General features: G+C 46.2%; 1 protein-coding gene across 3 annotated transcripts in view; it reads right to left on the minus strand.

Annotated features, from left to right (window-relative positions):
• The window catches only part of ARHGAP23 (Rho GTPase activating protein 23), a 173,237-nt gene that overhangs the window by 48,765 nt on the left and 98,498 nt on the right, over positions 1-25,974 (minus strand). For all 3 annotated transcript variants that reach the window (XM_028703672.2, XM_028703670.2, XM_028703671.2), the window contains exons 2-5: positions 20,906-21,085; positions 9,909-9,933; positions 6,750-6,842; positions 5,385-5,463 (exon numbers count right to left, since the gene is read on the minus strand). In XM_028703672.2, the coding sequence (XP_028559505.2) occupies positions 5,385-5,463; positions 6,750-6,842; positions 9,909-9,933; positions 20,906-21,085 (377 nt within the window). The remainder of the gene's footprint in view (positions 1-5,384; positions 5,464-6,749; positions 6,843-9,908; positions 9,934-20,905; positions 21,086-25,974) is intronic.

Genomic DNA, 25,974 nt, shown 5'->3' on the forward strand with positions numbered 1-25,974 from the left:
CGCGCGCCTATGGCAGGAGCCTCCATAGGCGCGCGTCACCTCTCCAGCCGGGAGAGCGCGCACGGGGCTAAAGCAGCCCCCCACGACCCTCTCCCAGGTGACGCGCGCCTATGGCAGGAGCCTCCATAGGCACGCGTCACCTCTCCAGCCGGGAGAGCGCGCGCGGGGCTAAAGCAGCCCCCCGCGACCCTCTCCCAGGGGACGCACGCCTATGGCAGGAGCCTCCATAGGCGTGCGTCACCTCTCCAGCCTGGAGAGCGCGCACGGGGCTAAAGCAGCCCTCCGCGTCCCTCTCCCGGCTGGAGATGTGACGCGCGCCTATGGCAGGAGCCTCCATAGGCGCCCGTCACCTCTCCAGCCGGGAGAGCACGCGCGGGGCTAAAGCAGCCCCCGCGACCCTCTCCCAGGTGACGCGCGCCTATGGCAGGAGCCTCCATAGGAGCCCGTCACCTCTCCAGCCGGGAGAGTGCGCACGGGGCTAAAGCAGCCCCCCGCGACCCTCTCCCAGGTGACGCGCGCCTATGGCAGGAGCCTCTGAAGGCTGCTCCGAAGCCTGGCAGCGGGGGGGAGATACCTTCTCCCTGCGCCAGCCTTCGGATGGCTGTCCTGAAGACTTGCGGTGGGAGGAGGGTTTTCCTTCCCACCGCCAACATTCAGTATGCTGTTCTGAATATTGGCGGTGGGGAGGAAAAACCCTCCTCCCACCGCAAGCCCCGGGAACAGAGGAAAAGCGCTGCGCGCCTTCCCCTCTGTTCCCGTACCTGTCCTGAAGGCTTGTGGTGGGGAGAAAAGCCCTTCTCCGCACCGCCAGCCTGGCAAGCGGTTTCCATAGGAACGCATTAATTGATTTTCAATGCATTCCCATGGGAAACCGTGCTTCGCAAGACGAAAAACTCGCAAGAAGAAAAAACTTGCGGAACGAATTAATTTCATCTTGCGAGGCACCACTGTATAGTTGTTAAACTCTTTGACATCTGCGAGGAGGGTGCTCCACAGGGTAGAGGTGACTACTGAAAAGGCATTCTGTCTGGTTCCCGTTAATTTGACTATTCGCAGTGAAGGAACCGCCAGAAGGCCCTTGGAGCTGGACCTCAGTGTTCAGGCTGAACGATGGGGATAGAGATGCTCCCTCAGATATAAAGGGCTGAAGCCGTTTAGGGCTTGTCTGAATGTGCTTGCCTAAACACAAATGTTTTTAGCAGGCACTGAAAAGTGAAAATGCCCAATGCCATGGGTTGGGGTGGGGTGGAAAAGGAAGCCACACCAGGGGGCAGCTCTAGCCACCCCCTCATCAAACTGGAAAGCTAATTTTAACAGTTTTTATTTATTTATTGCTGTGTGTTTGATGAAACTTTAAGTCCCATCCTCAAGACTAAATACTCTCAGGAATACTAACAATTAAAAGCAAGATAATCAACAAAACAAATTTGATTTTAAACAGCAGACATTTAAAAAAACCAACAGAAGCATCACAGAATTAGAACCAAGGTGGCAGATTGAAACCAATTTTGGCTCATGTTTTAAAAAGCAGTTGAGAAAATAGAAAGGTCTTTGGTGCAAAAATAGGAGCACCAAACAAGCCTTCCATAAATGCGGTGCCACCACCGAAAAGGCCTTCCTGGTGGTTGCTAAAAGCCTGACTTCAGAAAGGGGAAACACCCAGAGAAAGGTTTCTAATGATGTTTTAATGCACAGATGAGGAGGAAGGTGGCCCTAACCTAAACTGTAAAGCAAGGACACGGAACCTGGTGGCCTCCTGGTGGTGTTGGACTGAAACTCCCATAATCGCCATCCATTGGCCATACTGGCTGAGGCTGATGGGAGCTGCACACAAGTGACATCTGGGGGGAGGCACATGTTCCCCGTCTCTGCTGTAAAGAAGCTGCTTCACACCATGTCAGAAGAGCAACCCGTCAAGCCCAACGGCAGACTCAGCAGCAGCCCCTCAAGTCACAAGAGTTGTTTCCTAGCCCTGCCATGTGACGTCTTTCCACGGGAAATGCCAGGGGCTGAGTCTCTGCCCTGATGACTCTTTGACATCACATCTCATGTTTCTTTTACTAGAAGTTACCAGGGGGATGTGCGGGGGGCAGACATGAGTCAGCAACAGCCACATGCCCTCCACAATATCTTGTTAGATCCTCAGGCCTAGTAACTCCAAAGCTGAGGTGAAATCAAACACAAGGATCTCCCAGCTCACAACTCAACACTGCAACAGCCTTCCGCGACCCATTATACTACAACAGACACCCCCAGTCTGGCATCCTGCAGATGTTTTGAACTATAACTCCCACAGCTGTGCTGGCTGGGGCTGAGGAGAGCAGCGGTCTAAAACATCTGGAGGGCAAGGCCACACTACAAACTATTTCTTCAGTGAGCAGTCCAGAATAATTAATAGCTGTTTAATCAATCTAACGCATTGGCAAGATTGCCTCTTTCCATGAACCACTGAGGCCTGGCCAGGCTCGTGCTAGTTTTGCCCATTTTAAGCTTTGGTCTTCGCACACACACACACACACCCACACACCCAGTTAATTATTTCCCCTCCCCTTTACCTCAGGTGGAAAAAGACGGCCATCCCTTTCCCTCAGAGATGGGGGGAAATATTTCCAAAATTTCAGGCGTCAGCCGTAGATTTCATGGCAGCCAGGCTTTCAGAAATTTTCCAGTTCCTCACCCCCCCCTCCAATTCGCTCCCAGACAACTGAGAAGAGGGCCTCAAGCCAGAAACTTTTCTTACCAAACTTTTCTCATAAGGCTTGCAAGTCATCTGACGGGCAACCTTTACGATTGCTTTTTGCAGCTTGTCTGCAGAGTTGTCCTCTCTCTGTCTCTCTCTGTTTTCCCCTGGCTAGGTCCCCCCCCTTTCCACACGCCTTTGATGCTTCTGGGCCAGGCATTTTATATATATAGTTCCTGGCTGGATTGATTTCGTTTTACACGTTCCCCATTCGCTATATTTAGGTCCCCTTCTCAGGTTAGTCTGGCCTCCCCACGTCCCATACGCAATTCTGAAGGCTAATAGAGCTCAATGCCACGTTACAAAACACAGTGAGGCAGTGCCTCTTATTAGGCCATTTTTTTTCTCTTTGCTTCAGGAACAGGTCAAATTTTAAGTGCTGAATGCAGCGCCTCCCCCTGGTCAGGGGAAGTGATACATTTTCACAAGAGCTGTTTAAGAGAAGTGCCTGTAAACATCATCAGACACAAGCTAACTTAAGTCACCTGAGGAACTAGAATCTATAGATTACAAGAACAAAATCAGTGCTTTTTTTTTCTTTTAAAAAAATGTTTAAGGGTACTCTCATTTTAAGGGATGCGGGTGGCGCTGTGGGTAAAACCTCAGTGCCTAGGACTTGCCGATCGTATGGTCGGCGGTTCGAATCCCTGCGGCGGGGTGAGCTCCCGTCTTTCGGTCCCAGCTCCTGCCCACCTAGCAGTTCGAAAGCAAGTAGATAAATAGGTACCGCTTTATAGCCGGAAGGTAAATGGCGTTTCCGTATGCTGCGCTGGTGCTGGCTCGCCAGAGCAGCTTCGTCACGCTGGCCACGTCTGCGGACAGCGCTGGCCCCTGGCCTCTTAAGTGAGATGGGCGCACAACCCTAGAGTCGGACACAACTGGCCCGTACGCCCTTTACCTTTACTCTCATTTTGACTCCAGAAAATCACCATTTTATAGTTCAAATTGGGAAAAATAAAAAAGAGTAAATGGAAAAAAGTACAAAGATTCACAAAATGTTTAGGGGTATGCGTACCCCTGTGTACCCCCCCCCCCCGAAAAAAAGCACTGAACAAAACTATACATTATAACAAACATGGGATTTGGATTCCTCGCTCTTTGTGCTGATGTCACCACACCAATTACCCTGCCCATCAACAGGAGGTGCTGAACAGAGGCGAGACAGGGAGATTGAGGGCAAAAATGTCATTTTCATTCGTAGCCCCGTGTAGTTCTGCTCCAAGAATACGCCAGGCAAAAAGTTCTAGAGCAGGGTTCCTATTGTCACTATACACAGATTATTATTATTTAAGGCATGTCTGACCACAGGCTTACAATCTTGCAAGAAACACAATACAAAAGAGAAAAGGGAATGCGGAGGAAAGCAAAGAAATTCAGGAACCTAGTTTCCTAGCTGGAATTACCACCAAGGAGACAGTTCTGGGAGCCAAAATGACTGTTGGTCCCAGGTGATGTGGGCTCTGCTGTCTGTCCCTCTCCCTCAAATGCAGCCCGGTGGAAATGGCTGCTGATGGAAAGAGTTCTGGGAGAGGAGGATTCAAATGGTAGGTTTATCCCGGAAGGCCCAATGAAGTGGGGGCTCATATGGTTATCACCAGACAAACAACGTCCCTGTGAGAAAACCAGTTGCAGTGCCAGGGGATATAAAACAGCTGCTGCCCGCCTGACGATCAGAACGAGTGGAGTTGAGGTGGAGAAAGCAGAGAATGTGGCAAACATGACAGACGGATTATAAAGAGCACTACAAGTTGGAGCAATGAAGACACGTGCTTGGGAGGGGTACTTGGGCAAGACGCCCAAGGCAAAGACACTGGCCCATTTTAAAATCGAATAAAGGAGAGACTCATGCTTTTGTGTGTGTGTACACTATTAAATCATTTCAGCAACCATCTGAGTTTATACAGAAGCTCACCCAGAGGGCAAAATACCACCCAGGAATTATATGTAAGATCAAAAGAGGAGCCCTGAGCTGGATCAGACCAGAGGCCCTTCTATTCTAGCCTTCTTTCCTCACAGTGGCTAACCAGGTTCCACTGAGAAGTCTGAAAAGTAGGAACCGAGCACAGCAGTACCATCCCAATTTGTGATTCCCAAGAACTGGTATTCAGAGGCATACTGCCTTCGACAGCGTTGGTAGAACAGAGCCATTGTGGCTAGCATGGAAGAGCAGGCTGTAAATGTGTTAAAATAAATAAAATGGGTGAAGAATATCAACTAAGCTCTCTCTCTGGCCAAAATACGCCCCCCCCCCAAAAAAAAAAAACACACCACCTGAAACGTTTTGAGAAAGAAGAAGAGGAGGAGGAGGAGGAGGAGGAGGAGGAGGAGGAGGAGGAGGAGTTTGGATTTGATATCCCGCCTTTCGCTCCCTTTAAGGAGTCTCAAAGCGGCTAACATTCTCCTTTCCCTTCCTCCCCCACAACAAACACTTTGTGAGGTGAGTGGGGCTGAGAGACTTCAAAGAAGTGTGACTGGCCCAAGGTCACCCAGCAGCTGCATGTGGAGGAGCGGAGACGCGAACCCGGTTCCCCAGATTACGAGACTACCGCTCTTAACCACTACACCAGCAGAGATAGCAGTTTCAAAGACCAGCCTGTGTTCCTTGAAATGTCTGTAAGGGGAAAGATGGAGGAGATTAACTCACCAGTTCTGTATGAGGCCAATGACCTGTGAGTAGGTTTTCCCGATGATGCTTTCGCCATTCACTTTGACAAGACGGTCTCCTGCAGAAGAGGACAGGTTAACAGAAAAAGGCCCACCAACACAAAAACGGAAAGGAGGCAAGCAATTCAGGATTTGTTTTGCTTTCTTATAAATCTCACCCTGTATGGAAGGCAAGGGAGCATGGAGAGGTGTGTTTTTAAAAAGGAAAGACGTCTAAAATACCAAGGGTCTTTGCTGAGGTGACCTGCACCAAGAAAAGCTGGGTTTTGAAACCAGGATTGATTATGAAAAAAATATGCAGGTGAGTGACCAATGTATTTGTAGCCACACATTCAGTCTGAAAGAATGAGGACACCCAATGTGTCCTTGGGGGAAGGGGCTCCCATTATTATTATTATTATTATTATTATTATTATTATTATTATTAATACCCTGCCCATCTGGCTGGGTTTCTCCAGTCACTCTGGGCAGCTCCCAACAGAATATTAAAAACACAATAAAACATCAAACTTCCCTAAACAGGGCTGCATTGAGCGGGAAAGTCTGAGGGGGTTCTAAGCACATTCAGGCACTTGGAAGTCTCTTAGTGATCAGGAACCCTGTTAAGGCAGGGTTCGCAGGTGCAGGGATGTTTAGCCAAAACCCACTTAGGACCTTGTCCCTCGATGCAGGAGGGTTGGGGTGGAGGTAGCATACACTCCAGGCCCGACAAACTTTGTGCTCCCATGCTTTCAGGCTGAACAGGGCCATGCACAAGACCAAGAAATGGCTCAGGTAAAGGAAAATGGGTAGAATCAGTCAAAAACTAGCCAGCCAATGAGAATGGATCTCTGGGTACTGCTACAGACATAATCAGGGGGGTAACCTAAATTAGGAGGTTGCTGCTATTGGTATTAAATTTTATTATTTTAGATCCCCTTATTATTTGTGTGGAAATTGTTTGGATCAGCTCTGTATTTTTTGATTCTTTATTGTTTATGACTACTTTTGTTATTTGTAACTGGGTATTATTATTTTCATGTTGTAAGTCTCCTTTGCAAGTTGTTTGAACTATGGAAAGGCGGCATCCAAATAAAACAATGTACAGTGGTACCTCGGGTTTAGAACTTAATTCGTTCTGGAGGTCCGTTCTTAACCTGAAACTGTCCTTAACCTGAAGCACCACTTTAGCTAATGGGGCCTCCTGCTGCTGCTGCGCTGCCGCCGCGCGATTTCTGTTCTCATCCTGAAGCAAAGTTCTTAACCCGAGGTACTATCTCTGGGTTAGCGGAGTCTGTAACCTGAAGCATCTGTAACCCGAAGTACCACTGTATGTATGTATTCAAAAAGAAGTCCCTTCTCTCACCTGTTCGGAGGCCAGCCTTGTGTGCCGGCCCTTCTTCCTTCACACTTTTCACAAAGATGGTGTCCATGGGTTCCAGACGGTTCCGGGAGGGGCCTTAAGTGATGGAGAGAAAGCGAGACAGTGCTTTTGATATTATTATTTATTAAATCTGGATGTCTGGCAATTCAACAAAATTCTCTAGGCAGCTCATAAAACAAAAACAATCATATTAATTGCTTATTATAGCAACAGAAACAGCTCGGCGTAAAACCACGCTGAACCAGTGAGAGAGTAAGGTTTATTTAAAGCCACTTTAAAGCCAGCCAGGGATGCTTTGGCCGGGGTGAATGGAAATGTATTTGCTCTGTGCTGAAAAGACCATAAAAACAATAGCCAATCTGGTGCTCCTGCTAGTGTATTTCCACTGTGCCAACCTCTCTCCCACCTCCCACTCTTCTTCAGCAGTGAGTCAGCTGTTGGAAGATCGTCTGCTACTGGTAGAATGTCTCCAAGCAATCCTCCCTGAGGAGTTATTCCATAACTACAGTGCCACCACCGAGAAGGCCCTCTTCCTTTGTAGTCACCCACCTCCCTTCACATCCCTTCTGAAGAGGATCTTCAGGTTTGGGTACATACATGTAGGAGGAGAACATCATTTAAGTGACTTATACAAGCACTTGAAATAAGGAATGCTAGAAGTCCTGATGGCTCTCATACTTATTTTCATGGTCTTCTGTGTGGGAGTGGAATCATGCCCACAAGTCCCAGGTGGTTTGGGAAGTTGCCCATGAGACAGGGAGCTTAGGCCTGACCTACCATGAAAACAGCCATGGCGTGACACAGTCCAAAAGGGTGCACGGTCATATCATCCATGACTACCAGCAGCCCTTGGAGCTGGCTAGAGCACAGCCCCCAGTGCCTGCCCCCTTAAAGGATGAGACTGAGTGCAGCTCCCAGAAAAGCAAATTTTTTCTATCAAGGATAAAGAGCAGTGATGCGTTCCGACGGCATCAGATCTGCTCAGCTCAAAATCCCGCCTCAAGGCACCGGAGTTGCAGACCTGTCCTTCAACTAGGAAAGGAAGCCAAGAGTGGCATTATTCACTGGAGCTCAGCTATTTGCAGACTATGCCCCCTTCGAGCTACCGTGGAAGAAATCCTGGGACTGCCCTTCAAACTCCTGTGCCAGGAAGCCCCAGTCGTTCACTCAAGAATGGAGTCTGGTTCATTAGAGCAAGTGAGGCGCTGCCCCAAAAACCTCAGCCTGCCCCCATCTGCCTGCCTTCTGATTTGCATCCAGTCCAAGGGGTGGCACTGGTTATCAGTTTCTTCCTCCTTAATCTCATTACTACTCTCCTTGTCAAACTTCCTTGTCAAAGGAAGGAGGGCAGGTTGGGCGGCAGAGGGACAGACAGAGAAGGCTAGAATTCATTGGCTTTGCCTATCATTGGCTCTGGCTCCATCTACTATTGTTTGTAAAGGTTGTTTTCTGCTGCTCCAGAGAAGCGGACACGGAGCAATGGATCCAAACTACAAGAAAGAAGATTCCACCTAAACATTAGGAAGAACTTCCTGACAGTAAGAGCTGTTCGACAGTGGAATTTGCTGCCAAGGAGTGTGGTGGAGTCTCCTTCTTTGGAGGTCTTTAAGCAGAGGCTTGACAACCATATGTCAGGAGTGCTCTGACGGTGTTTCCTGCTTGGCAGGGGGTTGGACTCGATGGCCCTTGTGGTCTATTCCAACTCTATGATTCTATGATTCTACTATTTTCATCTCTGTCCTTCACACATAACAGTCTCGATGGCCACCAGCTTCCACCAATTGCAACCAGAACGGACTAAGGCAGCCTCTGCCAACCTGTTTCCCTGCAGATATCTTGGACTGTACTCCCATTGGTGCTAGCCAGCAGTGATGGAGGAGGCATGCCTTCAGGTATTTGGGTAGCAAGCTGTTTAGAGCTCTATAGGCAAGCACCATCGCCTTAAATTGTGTCAGGAAGCAAATAGGCAGCTAGTGAAATTCTTTAAGAATTGGTGTGAGGATTGCTTGGAGACATTCTACCATTCGACCTGCCCACACAAGACAGAATTTCTGGAGCCTAATTCTGAACTAAGTAAAACATCTGTGTTATTTTCAAAGGCAGCCCCATGTATAACACATTATAACAGCAATGGCTGATCATCGTAACTAAGCTATCCATATCCACAACTGTCATGCTATACGCTTCTTCCTCCGGTAGTGGAGAATGCAAAGAAGACCTGAGAAGCAGCATTTGCAATGCACCACAAAAGTTTCCCTGCCAAGGTTCTACTTTGCAGAGACACCACAGATTTGTTAGCAGTAAGATGCAAAGGAAGCCCTCTGCATGGAGCAAGTTAAGGCAGCCAACTCACGAAGCAGTTTTTAGGTGCCATTAGGGAGAGCAGAGTGGGAGACAGAAAGAACTCCCACAATCCACTGGATGCTCTCCTGTAAAAGCCCCACTGTAATTAACTTCCATTGGGGCCGATGGGAATTCAAAAACCTCTAGAAGGCCACAGGTGCAGTACACAATGGAACAAAAATCACCAGTATTTTGAACTCCCTTCAGTTATTACTCTGGGGGCCATCCCTGTCTTCTTCGCCATTCACAGCATGGCCATACAGGAATATATTCACTTCCCCGCAAGTTAGGAAGATACGAGTTCAATGAAAGTCTTGTGGGAATGTCCCAGAAGTCTCATACATGTTTTCTTAAAATCCCACGGTTCTTTACAAACCAGAGAGCTAAAAAAAAGTCTAGAGTAAGCCAATCCACAACTTTCTGTTTCCATTTGGAAGTCACAATTTAGATGGAACCGCACAGATTGCTTCCTCACTAGCTATTTTGCTGGCATTGCCATTCTTTACACATTCCTGTTTAGAGTGCATGTCATTGTTCGCTACTGTTCTCAAAGTAATCATTGCAAAGAAGTCTGGACTAGGTGGTCTGTGGTTTATTCTAGCAAGGTACTTCTTTATGTTCTTAAACAATAATGCACACTCAGGATCCCTTAACAGGATCCCTTATGTCTTAACTGTTAAAATATTGTGGGTGTGAATTCCTGCACTTGAAAAGTTAAAAAAACATCTGATTCTGATTGCGCACACAAAAGACTGAATCCCACTCCTAACTTAGAGTAAAAGAAACACAGATACATACCTGTTCTGTTTCCATTTTCTTCCTCCTACAAAAGAGAGAACAGAGAAAATTTGACCACCCAGGATTCCTTAATTTCCTCCTCTTCCTCCCTTCCAATTTAAAAAATAAATAAATCCACTCTTGGTTACAGCCACTAGTGGCTGGAATTTTTTCTTTGAACATAATGAACTGTTTGGCCCTTACTTGGAAGGTACTGATTAAAGGGCATATAAACTTGCCCATTCATTCTCGCTAAGATTTTACGGCATTACCCCTCATATAAATGCATATATGCTTGTCTATCTAATGCTTCTCCCTTAGGTCGAAATTTCCAAATTGCAAAATGATTCCATTGCTATTAGCAAAAATGTTGATAACAGGCACCCTTGTTGACAGCCCCTGCCCCCACATTAATCCATTAGCTGATAATTTTGCTTTAGGTTATATGCAGCGCCAATTCATGCACCTCCAAAAATATGAGAAACTTTCATTCAAGGCTTTTTCTGAATCCATGGAATGGGAGATGCAGTGAGCCTCCTTGAGCCCTCATGTAACTGTCATGTGAGGGAACTGATTGCCCAAATATGACTACTATTATCTTACAAAATTTTCAAGATTAATGCCCAAGGTTTTTAAGCATATATATCCTGATAATGACAACCTCACAAAAATTGGGACAAAGTTCAGCAAAATGTTTCACTTTCATTATCTATATCAACAGTCAACTGATTAGAATTGGCATTCCCAAGAACAGATCTATATTTTCAAGTCGTTGTTTTATGCTGTGAAGAACAGAAAATAGATTTTGGCAGGGGGGAGACACCCAATTGGCTATGAACTGCCACAACAGAGCAAGCTTTTCCTGACTTTGCACGTAGTGAGATTATTAGGGTGGATGATAGGAGTGCAGTTACGGATTTTTCAATATATGTCTATGAATTCCACGTGTCATAGAAATACTGTATATGTTCCCGCTCTGGAGATAGACCTTTTAAAATAGGTATAAGTTTTTTCACTGGTTAACAATTAAACAGTATAGATTGTTTATTGTGGTACATCTTGCATGCCGTTTTCATTTTGAAATGCCTCCAGATTTGGAGGAGGGGGGGAAATAAGCACCACAGTAAAGTGGAAAATAAACTAGGTGTAAGCTTCAATACTGTCAGTCTCTGACCTTAATGTTTCTTCATTATTAACCCACCTATCTGAAAAGGTCTCTTCTGATTTTTCAAGTCACTAAATGCTTCAGTTCATTGACTGCGACATGGCTGGGTTTTTTCTTCTCTTCAAAATATAGCCACCCAGCAGCCTTTAATGTAGCTTTGCTCTGATGGTTTATCTGATGGGATAGGAAACTGCCTTATAGCTAGACATTGGTTCATCTAGCTCAGTGTTGTCCTTCGCAAGTGGTGTGCAACCTGTGGCTCTATCTCTGATTTATAGCCCTTCCCACATATGACTAGGCTATAACCGCATCTGCAGCTACAACTGAAGGCTAGTTTTGGAACTATTACTTTACATATTCCTTCTATTCCTAAGTGCCTAAATGAGCAAGGTATACTTTATATTGAGTCAGGCCATTGATCTATCTTACCCCAGTACTCTCCATTCTTGACAGGCAATAGTTTTCATAGATCTCATGCAGGGATCATTTCAAGCTCTGCTACTGGAGAGCCTTTTAACTGGAGCTGTAGGGGGCTGAACCTTAAGCCTTCCTGCATATTATTATTATTATTATTATTATTATTATTATTATTATTACTACTACACTGATCTCCCACCTTTCCTCCAAGGAGCTCAAGGAGGTGTGTACTGTTTGCCCCCTTTCCATTTTGCCTTCACAACAACCCTGTGAGGTAAGTTAGGTTGAGAGGCAGTCATTGGCCCAACAGTGAGATTCATGGCTGTGTGGGGATTTGAATTCTGTTCTCCCAAGTCCAAGTCCAACCCTCTAACCACTACACCCACTAGGCTCTCATGAAGACTCTGCAATGCTCTGTTATCTCAACTAAAGAAGTTCAAACAGCAAAGGTCACAATCTAGCCACACTTAAGCACTTCCAAGCCACATTGGTTAGGCGGCCTTCTCTCCTGTAAACGAAATTGCTTTCGATGGATTGCACCTTAAGTTTAGCCCCTTTCCCCACAATGTTGAATCACAGCTACCCTGGCAAGATTTCCATGTTAGCAGGTCTTCTTCATCCTGTTGCTTTATAACACTAGGCCATACATATCCCACCTCCAAATATTTCCTGTAATTTTCTATCCCATATGTAAACCTTGGCCAGCGTTGCTTTTAAGATAGTATCAGTTATGCTAAGCATAAAATTACATATAATGCAAAGCAGCCCTGAAATAGAATAGCTAACCACTTCAAGCACATGCTATGTCCTGGGGTGGGGGAACCCCACAAACACCTCTTGTCTAGGGGTGGGGATGAAAATCTGCCTCCCCACAACTCACTTGACCTCCTCTCCAAACCACCAAACATCAGTATGAACCCAGTTTTGCAAATGCACATACAGCTTTTAAATAACAACAAGGACAATAGGAAGTAGAATAAGAAGCATGGCTACAAGCAACTTATCAATTTGCATAGTTTAATTTTTAGGGCAGACTTAGTCCTTTCTGGACAGAGGGTTCGGATAGTTATGGTCACGGATGCTGCTGGGTAAGTATTGAACTCGCAAGAAAGCAGGTCTCTCTGTTCTTTGCTGTAAGGTCCTTTCCCAAAATGAGTGCAAGATGAGTGAAGAAGCAAACCCATTCCTTTCCAGCTGACCCACAAACAGGATTCTGCAAAGGGGCACACAGCCAAAGCTTGGCTTGGCTGTGTCGCTGATGACGTGTCACAGCTCTTAGAAGAGGAAGCAACAATCCACCTCCCATTTCTTCAGTATTCAGGACAAAAGGACATAGGCCAGGTTGCCCCACCTTACTGACAATCCTTGCAGTGCTCCTTCTGTGCTGATCAACCCAGTGCCCTGCATTTTTTGCTGAGGGATGCTGCCCCAAGATGCACACAGCTGTGAACTTTTTAAAAGGAAAAAAGGTTGCTCCCAGCACTCCTCTTTCCTTTCCTTTTTTTTTTTTTTTTTGAGAATGTATACCCCACACTCAGTATTAGAACTTTTTACTGAGTTTCAATATGCACATAAACATAGACTTATATCTGAGAAAGAGAGATGTCGACAGACAACCCCACTACTCCAAAAGCTCAGATTTCTGAATGATCTCTCACTCTTTACATATCCAACCTACCACTGCAGACCCTTCTGCAAATATCATCTCAACAGGTCAGTTCTGTACAATGTAAAATTCAGGTTTCCCGTGCGGCAGCACTTACCCCTGTGGATCTCCCTCCCGTTACATATTAGACAGGTGAGGTCTCTATTATCTTTTAGGCAGCTCCCTAAAAGAGCTTCCTTTCCCAATAAGCCTTTTTAAGTGGAGATCTTTATCCCCGTCTATTTGACTTGAAACTGTTTTTATATGTGTTTTTATTGTTGTTTTTCTTACTGCTAAAATTGCTTGGGGGAAGTTTTATGGGAAACGATTCATGAAGGAAATAATAAATAAATAAAAACCTACCGTACTTAAACACAAACACATAAACATACTTCCCAGGACTATTTGAGAGAAGTGCCTTTTTCTGGGGAAGGCAGGAAAGAGCTCACCAGCACGTACTACTAAACGTAACATGGGAATCATGGTGCAGGGGTATTTTTAATAAAACAACCTCTCGTGCATAATGAGGATCGAAAAGCTCAGCTACCAACCAGGTCATTCTTCTACCGCCCCCCTACACACCCAGCACTTTCCACCAGTTGGGCTCCCCAGCATTAGTGCTGCTGCAGCCACACACCTCTCTCTCCCCTGTTGCTTGCTCACAAATGGCTATTTTGCATGAGGACTGTTGCCTGCCCAGTCATTGAAAAATGACGAGACAAGTGCACATTTCACTTCTATGGGGTGGTATCAGCTCTCAGCACTTTGCATACTCTCCTTGGAGAATCCACCGGGGCTCACACTGCCCCCTCCTGCAGAGCCTTGCCACCACTTGAGCCCTTCCAGTCGTGGTGTGGTTGTGGTCATCAGACTTGCCCTCCTTCTAGCAGCAGAAGCATTGTGTTTGGCTGGGAGCTGAATGACCACTTGACTCCCATTACAGAGTTGCTGCCACTTATGCCCATTTGCGTGAATGCAGTGTTCAAAAAGGGTAGCCCAAGTTTATTCAGTATTATGAAATGCCTCTCTATACAGACATATACACACATACAGAGAGAGGGAGGGAGGAAGAGAAAAGAAACAGTAGTGGTTACATCAATCACTCTAACATAATTTGGCAAAGGAAATAAAGAGAAAACTCTCCCCTGCCTATTATAGTGAAGACGTAAGTTAAGGAGCCACACTGCTGCATTCCCAGGCAGGATGGAACTCAGCCTCCCATCTCATTGGACTGGTAGGGTGGGAGGCAGGGAGCCTAACACTAGGTGGCGCCAGAGCCAATGGCAGGCACCAGTTCTAGTTTCATCCTCCTTCCTTGCTACTTGCACAAGGGCAACATTGTGAAAAAGGAGGAAAACGCTGGAAGGTAGGGCCAGACCTTGGAGTGGTTTTAAGTAGCCAGGTCGCTTGCTCACTGAGAACAGACTGGGGCTGGTGGGGAAGTGCCCCCAATTGACCTGGTGGACCAGCTTCCACTGAGTGGGGGGCCAAGTAGCAGCTTGCTAACTTTCCTTACACATGCAGTTTAACCTTCATCCTAACAGAGACTCCCACAGCACTCTGAATTATGTATTCGTTCTTGTTCATGGGTGTGAATGTCCATCTCTGGAGCTGCAGCAGGAGAACCACCTCTGAGAGAGAAGAACAAGGAAGGGCCTCTCCCCAGGGCCTGATGTCACAGTGTCCCCTTGTCTGTCACACAGGACTGGAACAAAAACACCCTCCTGCAACCCTAACTCACTCCTCTCCTCCTCTGAGCATTGGGTCTTGTCAACTCACATCACGCCATGGCGAAGGCAAAATCTCAAGGACAGTCCCTCCAGCCAGAATTCACTCGCACACAACCCCATGCACACAGAGGCCCTGGATAATAATTAAGGCACTAAATATAGCTACGTATGAAGCTACTGACTGTTCCCAGTGAGACAGAGGCTAGCTTGCAGCATGGGGTGAGGGGTTGGACAACTCTTCTATGCTCAGTAGGATCATTCAGAGAACCACTTACATCCCCACCCCGATGGTGCTTGGTGGAGGTTCCAAGCAGCATATTATCTTTCCCCTTCCGACTGCAGTTTGATTCGCTCGCGAGAATCATTGGGAGCTGTTTGTTCTGCAAACTTCCTTTCTATTTAGGGCACATGATTTGCGAGGATTCCTTGAGATGGCACAGGTGGTTATAAGGACATCAGAATTACATTCTGTGTGCTATCCAGATATTATGGAAATGAGCCCAGTTTTTTCAAGCTCTCAGATAACTTTTAAGAAATGTTTGGAGGGTTTTCCCCTTTGAGAATTCTGCCAGGGGCATAATATTAAGGACCCCCCCCCCAATCAGCCCTACCCATCAATTCTCCCTCCCTTCTTCAAGGCTTGCCCTTGTCAAACAAGGGCAGCGGCAGACAGGGCTAGTGACAGCGGTTGCATCTTTAAGGCTGGAACCTTGTACAGAGCAGTGGCTGCTGTTGAAGAGCCTGGGAAACCGAGTTCCAAATATGTTCTGTCTGTGGCTCTCCAGCCAGGAAAGGGTACCTACTGTTTGCTCTTCCTATCTTCCACCCTACCATTCCTAATGGGCACCAGCCTCCACTGGTCTATCCAAAATATATCCTTTAAAAAAAGAGAAGAGGGGGAAACTTCCACCGAACTCTTTAAAATCATGAGCTGCTGTGGGTGAAATATGCAAGTCAAAGTGACATCTCTGATAAAACCAAATAAATAAGAGCCCCCAAATATCAGAGCAGAGACTTCCACCTTTTGCCGTCTTTCAATCCAAAAGTTGGAATGGAAGATGTTTTGAACCATCACACTTTGCTCAAGCAGCTAGGTGCTTCCAGTGCTGGCTTTTGCCAGCAGAGGGCTTCATTCTGCCTTATCTGGCTGACCTCACCCCAAACTCCCCTGACCAGACACAATGACCTTTCTGATGCTAAAAACTTCCAGGTCAGGGTCAGGCCTCCATTTGAGCAATAACCCACCTGGCCTTGTGCTTGAACTTCCCTCCCTCCCGCCCTGCCTCAAGTCTTTGTCCCAGATCCCCCGGATACCCAAACCAGCTGTCTCTTGGTCTCCACCCAGCCCTGGCTCTGAATCACCAGGAACTGCAGCTGATCTGTCTTCCTGCTGTCTGACCCAGCTCTAATCTGCTTCCTGTTCGGCCTCCTTCCATATCTTCAGCCCACACGTTTGCACTCTGGCAATGATTCCCATTATGGCTCAAAGTAGTGCCTTCTGAGAGTGCCATATTCCAGTTTCCCAAAATTTGTATAGGTTAATTTGCATCCTGCCTCTGCACGCGGGAGGTTACCTGAAGTGCCTAACTCCCCTTGGGGCACAAGGAGGCAATGAAGTCATCTGCCAACAGTTGCCAAAGAATGCCTGGCACGGAACACATGGTTCCCTGCTCCCTCCCCAGTGAGTCACCTCCACCGAAACCCAGCCCCCGGACCTGCCGCCCCACCCTGCCAAAGCTTCTTCTCCTTGCCCTGGAGATGGGGATGTCCCAAGTAGGCTTCTGAAATTCCCCTATGGGGTTTTGCTTCTTTGCTTTGCTTATGCCACCACATGGAGAAGAGTGGAATGGTGGTGCCAAATATGCATTTTTAACGCAACGAACAAAGCCAAAGTACACGTAAACTGCATTTGCTTACATTCATCTCGCGTTACCTTTGGCTTCCCCTCCCTCTCTCCTTATGTTGTCTTCTCATTCTGGAGTTATATGACATTATAACGTCCATGGAATATGTTTCTTTGCCTGCTATTCTGCTAAGCACCATATATACTGATGGCACTCTATAAAACACTAACAAAGGGTTTACCGTATTTTTTGCTCTATAAGACTCACTTTTTCCCCTCCTAAAAAGTAAGGGGAAATGTGTGTGTGTCTTATGGAACGAATGGAGGCTGCGCAGCTATCCCAGAAGCCAGAACAGCAAGAGGGATTGCTGCTTTCACTGTGCAGCGATCCCTCTTGCTGTTCTGGCTTCTGAGATTCAGAATTTTTTTCTTCTTCTGGTTTTCCTCCTCCAAAAACTAGGTGTGTCTTGTGGTCTGGTGTGTCTTATAGAGCGAAAAATACGGTAACGGGTTAGCGTTCGGTTTGTGAAGAAGAAAACATCAGCACTACGCTGAAACTATTCGCAGCTTTTCACAAATATTTTCGGCAGTTGAAAAAACCCACCCTCAACCGTCTCCTTTTCTGGACAATTTTTCAACACTCTGCAAAAATTCCACCAATTCGTTTACATTGCCCATTCTTGACTTCAGTTCCCAGTTTGACTTCATTTGTGCAAGTATGATTGGCTGTGTAACACAGGGATGTCACGCATTTCACTGCAGGATCCCTGATTGGTTGGGATAACTTGCATGATGCAGCTAGGAAGTAAAAAAAAGAAACAGCCATCAAGAGAAAAACAAATGTGCCAGAGAAGCGGCTGCCAGGGAAAATGATGAAACGCGACATGGCTTTTTTATAAAGTGAGTATCTGCATACAATGCTTCAAAAGAAATATTTTAAATTCCTTGAACCATTTTTGACATGAAAACAAAAGCTGGAAATTTTCTCATAAATCCCTATCAGGAGCCCACAAATATACTTGCCAGATTGCCAGTGGCAGACCAATATTTCAGTCTGGCAAGCACATCACATAAGCTTTTGGAAGAACTTGGAAACAGCAGGAAAAGCCTTCAAAAGTCCAGGGCAAGTCCAGGGTCAATCAAGCCTCCAGCCACGTTCTGCATTTGGAAATGCATTGCTGTGTCTCAGCATCTCCAAAGCTTGTCATGAAGTCAAACAGAAGACCCCACCCCTTCTCCAAAACCGGGGAAGAGGCAAGGCTGCTACTGACCACAAATTTTGTCTGACTACCATGGCGAACCAGAAGTTGTGCTCCCAATTCACATATGCACTCTGTGGCTTCTATCATTCGCTCAAGAAGCGACAGCAAACCAAAAAGATGTTACTAGGGACTCTGCCTTCTCTTTTGACAGCAACATGCTCACCATTCTACCAGCTCCATCCCAGGCTGCTCCTGGAGCTGCCACAGCTCAGTGATCAAGCACATTTATTTAATTCCTTTTTCATACCACCGTTCTAACAAGGCACCCAAGTTTCAGCTGCAATTAATGCACTTCATGGGGTTGGAATAGAGGCCTTCTGGATCCCTTCCAACTATACAATTCTATGGCTAAAAGGTCCCAAGTTCAGTCCCTGGCATCTCCAAATAGAGCTGGGATAGACAGTTGCCTGGAACCCTAGAGAGCTGCTGCCTGTCAGTGCAGACAATACTGAGCTAGATGGAGCAATGGTCCAACATGGTTAAAGGTAGCTTGCTTTGCTCTACCCTCCCTATACCACCTTACTTCAGCTCCAACACCCGCCTAGCCTCGCTAACCCTCCTGCCTTGACACCAGATCTATCCAAGATACCTTCAACACCTTCTTCCCTTGAGGCCAGCTGCTTTGCTGTTCTGCCCTCACGGAGTCCCTGTTCAGACTAGGCCATTACCTGGAGCTTGGATGGTAAGCCTATCTGTCTCCGCCTCCCAGACACTATCTCCCTTTGTGGCTCTGATCCTGAGCAGTACTTTACTACAGACCCGGACCAGGACCAACAAGCCACTCATTGAGTATCTTAAAAGTTTCAGGATACATGTTGTAGCAAGAACGATCCCTAACGCATGATCTTGGTTGTGGGGTAGAGAGAGAGGGACCAGCAGAGGGAAGTGAACAGAGCCAACTTTGGCAGGGAGAGGGAGTGGGGGCAGCCTTTTGTCCAAACCATGAAACACAACAGTCACCCTTTATACAGATGAAGCTGACACTGCAAAAAAAAAAACCCCAACCAGCGGGGACAGACCGGGAGCAGTTTAATGCATACCCCCACCCCACCCCATCTCCTCCCGCCAACCCTTCTGCGCCTTTGAACTTATCTGGCAAAGAACCCATTTTCCCTTTCTGAAATGACAAAAGAAAAAAAGGGAGGGTGAGGTCTCTGGTCTGCGAGGGCCGGAAAGCTGGCTCTCTCTTGCAGCGACAGTGCTTCCATGCCAGACATTTCATCAGAATGGAATGGGACGTCAGCAAATAGCTCCCAGGAATTTGGAACCGCACTCGGGGTGCGTGTTGGGAATGCGCATGGGGAGGAAGGGATGTCAGTTCCAACTTCCAAAGATGGAGGTCGGCCCAGCAGCCTCCTTGATATTGTAACAGGTATCAAGCATTTACCCCATGTTGGGACGCTACTGGCCCCTTAAATACTGGAGCCTCCTTAAAACTGGGCGGCAGGCCCTTCAGATTCAAAAGGGAAAGGCCACACAGCTAAGTTGCATTATCTATTGCTTAGGGCAGGGCAACCGGGGGATTTGGGTCAATGAAGAATCCCATCTCAGGCAGCAAATTCTGTAGGATTCCAAACCCAACAGTTTCTGTGTTTGAGAAAAGGAAAGCTTCTGGACACTCAGGGAGAGTAGAAGCGAGCTTTACTTATGCACATCAGACTCTTAAGGGATCACCTGCAAGAGATTAGATATGAGATGGAATAGCTTTTAAAGGAAAACAGAGAACTCAACAAAAGTTATTTTCTGAAAAAAGAAGGATCAGGAAAGATAGATCCCCTGGAGGCTGACAGGTAATAATTTTAAAAGCTGTTAAATTTGTTAGCGGCTGAATTTGCTTTGGGCAGTTTGTAGCAAACCTGTGGAATGTGCCGCCACGGAGGCAAAGTATAAATCAAAGAAGAGCTCAGCAAAGTTGTGCGGGTCAAAGAGGATCAAAGTCTAAAAACAAAGGATGAAACCACCCCATCCAGTCGGCTCATCAAAAATTAAAACAGACCCAGTAATGCTGGGAAGGGCTAGTGGTCAGTGGCTGAACATGCGCTTTTGCATGCAAAAGTTCTCAGGTTCAATCCTCAGCATCTCCACTTAGGGCTGGGAAACACTTCTTTGTGGTGAAGGGATAGCTCAGCCGGTAGAGCATGAGACTCTTAAATCTCAGGGTCATGGGTTTGAGCCCCACATTGGGAAAAACATTTCTGTGTTGCATTGTGGTCCCTTCCAACTCTACAATTTTATGATTCTATGAAACCTTGGGGAACTGCTGCCAGTCAATGTAGACAAGATTGGGCTAGGTGGAGCAATGGTCTTGACTTGGTGTAAGGTCTATGTTCTTAATGAAATGTCAGACAAGCTTACGCTTCATGTAACTATGCATCACCTAGCACAGCCTTGCCCTACCTGGGGCTGCCCAGATGTTTCGGAAAACTTTGGACAACAAAAGATGCTCTCAAGGAAATCTAAAAAAAAAAGTTGTATAAACACCAACAACTGGGAAACACTGGCCTGCAAGCACTCCAATTGGAGAACAGCCTCTATGAAAGACTTTGTGGACTTTGAAGATGCACAAACTCAGGATGAAAAAGGGAAACAAGCTAAGAGGAAGGCATGTTTGGCAAACCTCACCATGATCAATTCCCACCCGGAAACCTTTGTCCCCACTGTGGAAGGATGTGTGGATCCAGAATTGGCCTCTACTCATGGACACACTGTTAAGACCACATTCATGGAAGATAATCTTACTTGGCTAAGAGTGATCGCTAAGGAATACATATACACACAGGCAGCACCATACATGGAGGTTCCCTGCGGTCTCCCATCCACCTAGTGACCAGACCTGGACTAGCTTAGCTTCAGCAAGGATACTGGGCATTGTGCCTCCACACTATGCCCAGGATCATTATAAGACACACCTCTGGAACGAACCCTGCCCAGTCTTCAAACTCAGAATGGACATTACCTTCACGTTGGAATGAACTGCCGATTCTGGGGGGTAGACGATGAAGTGCCGGAGGGTGAAGCCGTAACCCCCCTGCAAATTCTTGTGCAGCACCACTGTCTTCGGCCCCACCCAGGGGAAGGACTCCACAGGGGGGGCATTGGCGTTTGTGGCCGTACCATCTCTCTGGCCCAGCTTCGGCTGTCAATGAACAATAAAAAGAGGCAGGTAAGCAAACTATTACATTTCAGCTGGAATTTGGAGCAGGATGAATAGTCCCCTCCCTCCCCAATCTCTCTCTCACACACACCAACCACATGAACAGGTGTTTGGAAGGACCTTTCCAAAGAGGATGAGGATAAAGAGACTGACAAAGTTTTTAAAAGCCTATAGCCCTGAATATTCCCTGGAGACCATTTACTTTCCCAGAGGGCTTCAGTGTCTCTTTCCTGATGGAAGGCAAGCTTCACTCTTTGTCAACAGCCTTGGACAGCTCTCAAGCTGAGAAATCTCAGCTGGAGACAGACTACAGCTTTCCCCCAAGTGTTGAGAATGTAATAATAAGAGAAATTATGCTTCGCATAGATACACCCCACTGTTTTATGATTTTTTCCCCCAATGAAAATGATCATCTTTGAAGAGTGTCGAGTTGGACAAAGGAAGGATATAAATGAAATAAGTAACAACATACTGTATAGCATCTGGCGGATACATGTTTCTCTGCATTGCCGCTGACAAAAATCACAATGAAAAATACTTGACTAGAGACGGTAGCAGAGCAGAAACAAGTGTGCCTCTACCACACCAGCTTCAACTCTCTTAAAACTGATTGTTTGGCTGAGGAACTAGTGAGTTACTGGGTACAATATGCACTCAGTCTCCAGAATTCTCTTCAGGCACAGAAGGGATGTGCAACATCAGTCTCTGATTGGCGAGCTATATGAAGTCTCTGGATTTGCCAGGCCTGGTATAAGTACTAGAAGCCAAGCATCTTGTCTCTGCTTGATCTACAGCATCTGGGGCCAGCATCTGGCGCTGTGACTGCTGAGCAAGAGCCAGAGATAAAAACTGTTGTAGACTCCCCAGTACGCTAGAACAGATTGAAGAGTATTTGCAAGTGTATGGAAAGGGAGAAAAGCCATGTTTGATTATACGCTCCGCTTGAAAATTGGGTTTGAACACTTGGGTTTTCTTTCAGTGAAACCAGTCAGGGGTCATTGAAGTTTCTTGAAAGCAGAAAATAAGCATGGGATCTCTTTTTATTCATTGGTTTCTCCTCTGTATTCAGCAGATGATGTGTACATACTATATCTTTAAATCACATTCAAGGCACATTTACTCCCTCAAATAATTCTTGGTGCTATCGCTTGTTAAGGGCTGGTGGGAATTGTAATTCTGTGATGGGTAAACTAAAGCACCCAGAATTCTTTGTGTGAAAGAACGTGCTTCAAAGGCACTTTAAAGGTGTGATGTGTAAGCAACCATTTCACATTACTCCACCACACACACACACACACACACACACTGGCCCCAAAATTCATTTCGATTTTCATTCTTGAAGGTTGGAAGGAAAGAGAAGAAGTTGCACTGAGGTCTTCCTTCCCTCATTTCCCCTGGATCAAAGCCCTAACTGATCACGGGGAAGTGGAATGGGATGGGGGAAAGGAGGGAGAAAATGCCTTTGAGTATGTGTGTAAGGAAAGGAATGCATTTTGAATTTTTTCCAACACCTGCACCTCAGCACAACCCTTAAAAAACAGGAGCCTTTTGAAAAAGAGCTCCATCATGGTTGAATTTAGACAGGTTTCAGCATGAGACAAGAAGCAAAAGGAGAAGGATTTCACACTGTTTGCAAGCTATAGCTCCTTGAGTTAACCACACTTCCAATTCTTACTGTAAAAGCCTCCCTACCACCAGCGCATAAGACGTTGACACAGCAAGTCCACATGGGAGCTCCCCCCTATAACTACATTCCATTGGTAACCCAGAGGAATGTAATATCCAAGTCCGACATGTAATCTTAAAGGCTTTCCATCTCCCTCCTGTCAACCCCTGTGGGATGCCCAAGGTTTGCAACATGACACTCTATACTTTAGAAGGGAATTATGCACCTCTCCGTCTCGCCAGCTCAAAACCAGATGGCCTTCAATTGCTTTGGGGCTTGCAATAACTACACGGGAACGAACAACAAGGCTTTATAATACGATGCATTTGCGGCTGGAAGGTCATCTGGGCTAAAACAATCAACAGTGGCATCAGGATAGATAGATGATAAGATAGATATAGATAGTTAGACAGACAGACAGACAGACAGACACACACACACACACACACACACACACACCACTTGAAAGCAAAACATCCTCAAATTGGTTTACACGGTACAAGAAGGCTTATAGGCATGTATCAATGAAGCTGTTTGGGGCTTCCACATGGAGAGCTTCCACACAAGAGCTAATGAACAGATTCTCTCAACCTATGCCTAATTGGCTACTCAGATGCTGGCTGTCTTGCCTTCAGCAATGGGACAACAGGCCAAATCTTGGTGTTTCTCCACCATGACCAAATCCATAAAATTATTCATATTTGCATGGATTTTTGTATTTAACATAATTTATTCTGCACAACATAGGCACTGATTCCTAGAAAATAATGTTGAATGCAAATTTTGGCTTTCAGAATTGCCACACACAACTCTCAAACCTGTCTTCACAATCCTAAAGACTAGAAACTCGCTTCTTTCTTCTTCTTTAAAGCAAAAGCTGAAATTCTCGGGAAGATGAGTTGGAAAGCCCATTACTATCGTTTTTAAAGTATATCACCAATTTGCCCTTAATTTCTACTCTTGTGCTCGTAGAATTGTGCAATCTACAGAGTTGTGTTTAGAATTAATGAAATATCTTATTATAAAGTGGTTAAAAGAAAGATCAGTTAGTTGATCGATAGCTCTACTGGGATTGTACTGCTCTGTGAACAGATGTTCTAGCTGTGGACTGAGAAGGTGCCAGCAGCATAATGTTGACCAATGGTGCAGCTTCAGTGGTGGAAACTGAATGTCAGTTTAAAACTAGAAGAGGGAAAAGGGAGGACCTTGTAATGAGCATGAGCAGAGCAGAGACTGTGTGCAGTTGAAATGGAAGGAAGGACAAATCCAGGGTCCCCCACAAACATCTAAAGAGGCTATTTGTCAGCCTACCAATGACACTGGCTTTCCTATCTCCTCCTCTCTCTTTCATAGTGTTTATGTCCCGGAAGGGAAAGTCATGAATTTACCTTCTTGAATGCAGGAGGAGGTAAAACCGGAGTTAATGGGATGTTCCTAAGAGCTGCCAAAAGGCAGAGCAGCAGAAAAGAAAACTTATTATGTAATTTCACTTAGCAATTACTTAGCCACAGGGGCTTCTTGCTGCTGCTTCTGCAGAGCAAAACAATCCCAGCGTTCTCCTTTCCCTCCAGCTCCTTTCCTCCACTCAGCAGAAGGTATCACTAGGCAAAGAGAGATCCCCTCACTGTACTAAACAACATCTGCCTGGTGCATCCCACACACACACACACTCCATGCTCCTTCAAAAAAATAATAACAGGGGGACATTCTGTTCTACATCAGTAGAATGTCCCTCATTTCTGAGGAATGTTGGAGGGTGTGCAAAACTGCCTTGTTCCAATCACAGTGCCATGTTGTCTGTCGCTGGGATGGGGAAGCTGTGGTCCCTCCAGTTGCTGCTGGACTACAACTCCCATCATCCCTGACCACTAGCCATGCTGGGTGTGGCTGAGGGGAGCCCAACAACATCTGAAAGGCCCCAGGATCTGCTTTACTGGTGTAATACGATTGGCACTGTGGCTCTGCTAAGCATTTTTCTAACCTTATACGCTGATATGTTTTAACGGGAGATGCCAGCCCATTACCATTCCTCCAAATAACACAAGCAGTAGTTACAGTGCAACATCTGCAATATACACACCATGTCTTATAGGTGGAGCCCCCATTTCACCAAGAGGAATGTGGACTCTCTCTCTCCCACTCTCAGTTCAACAGCACACAATCCATCTGGTCCCCAGCTCCTGTTGTGAGGCTCCTCCCTCCTGCCACCACCACTGACATTTGCTTCTAGTGGCTTTTCTGCACAATCAAGTCGAAGTTTAACACTGCTGTTGCAAAGTGTTTGCACTATCCAGCAGCAAAATACACATGCACCCATACACAAATTAAAGCGAATAAATAATTCAATCTGCAAGCCCCCTTTTTCCTGACTACATTCAATTTCAAACAAATCATTACCCCTCCCCCACTGCTTCCTAAAAATAGTAGCTAAGGGAGCAATTACCATATTTTTCGTTCTATAAGACACACTTTTTCCCTCCTAAAAAGGGGAAATATGTGTGCGTCTTACGGAGCGAATGCAGGCTGCGCAGCTATCGCTGAAGCCAGAACAGCAAGAGGGATTGCTATGCAGCAATCCCTCTTGCTGTTCTGGCTTCAGGGATACCTGTGCAAAGCCTCTTCAACAACATTTGATTCAGAATATTTTTTTTCTTGTTTTCCTCCTCTAAAAACTAGGTGTGTCTTATAGAGTGAAAAATACGGTAACAAAAGTTAAGGGGTCAGGATCCCTCTGCCCCCCCCCCCCCCGGTAATTCAAGCAAGTGTATCTGGATGGACAGCTTCAGTAAACAAGGCAATGCAGAGCTGGAGACGAGACTGACACCCTCAACCAGGCACAGACACACACAGTGGGCAGATTCAGGTTAGAGGTGCCCTTGAACAGAGAGGCAAAGGCCTCACATGTCCTCCTGCAGCCTTCAAAACAGCAGCTAAGATGTGGGCACCAAAAAAGGGGGGCCCCAGAAAAAGTAGGGAATCTGTCAACTCGGCTCAACCTCTCATTGGAGCTGGACCGGCCTGGTCTCATGCAAGGTGTATTCACAACTGTCACAAATAACACACACACCACCCCAGCATTTTAAATTTGTGAATTTGGATCATGCAACAAAATAGGAAGCGAAGTGCAAGGAAAAACAAAGGAGTAGATACAATCAGGGCGGAGAGGGGTTTAAAACGAAGGACTAGCAGCTTGTTAGGTCGTGGA

Source organism: Podarcis muralis, chromosome 13, assembly GCF_964188315.1.
Source record: "Podarcis muralis chromosome 13, rPodMur119.hap1.1, whole genome shotgun sequence".
NCBI lineage: Eukaryota > Metazoa > Chordata > Lepidosauria > Squamata > Lacertidae > Podarcis > Podarcis muralis.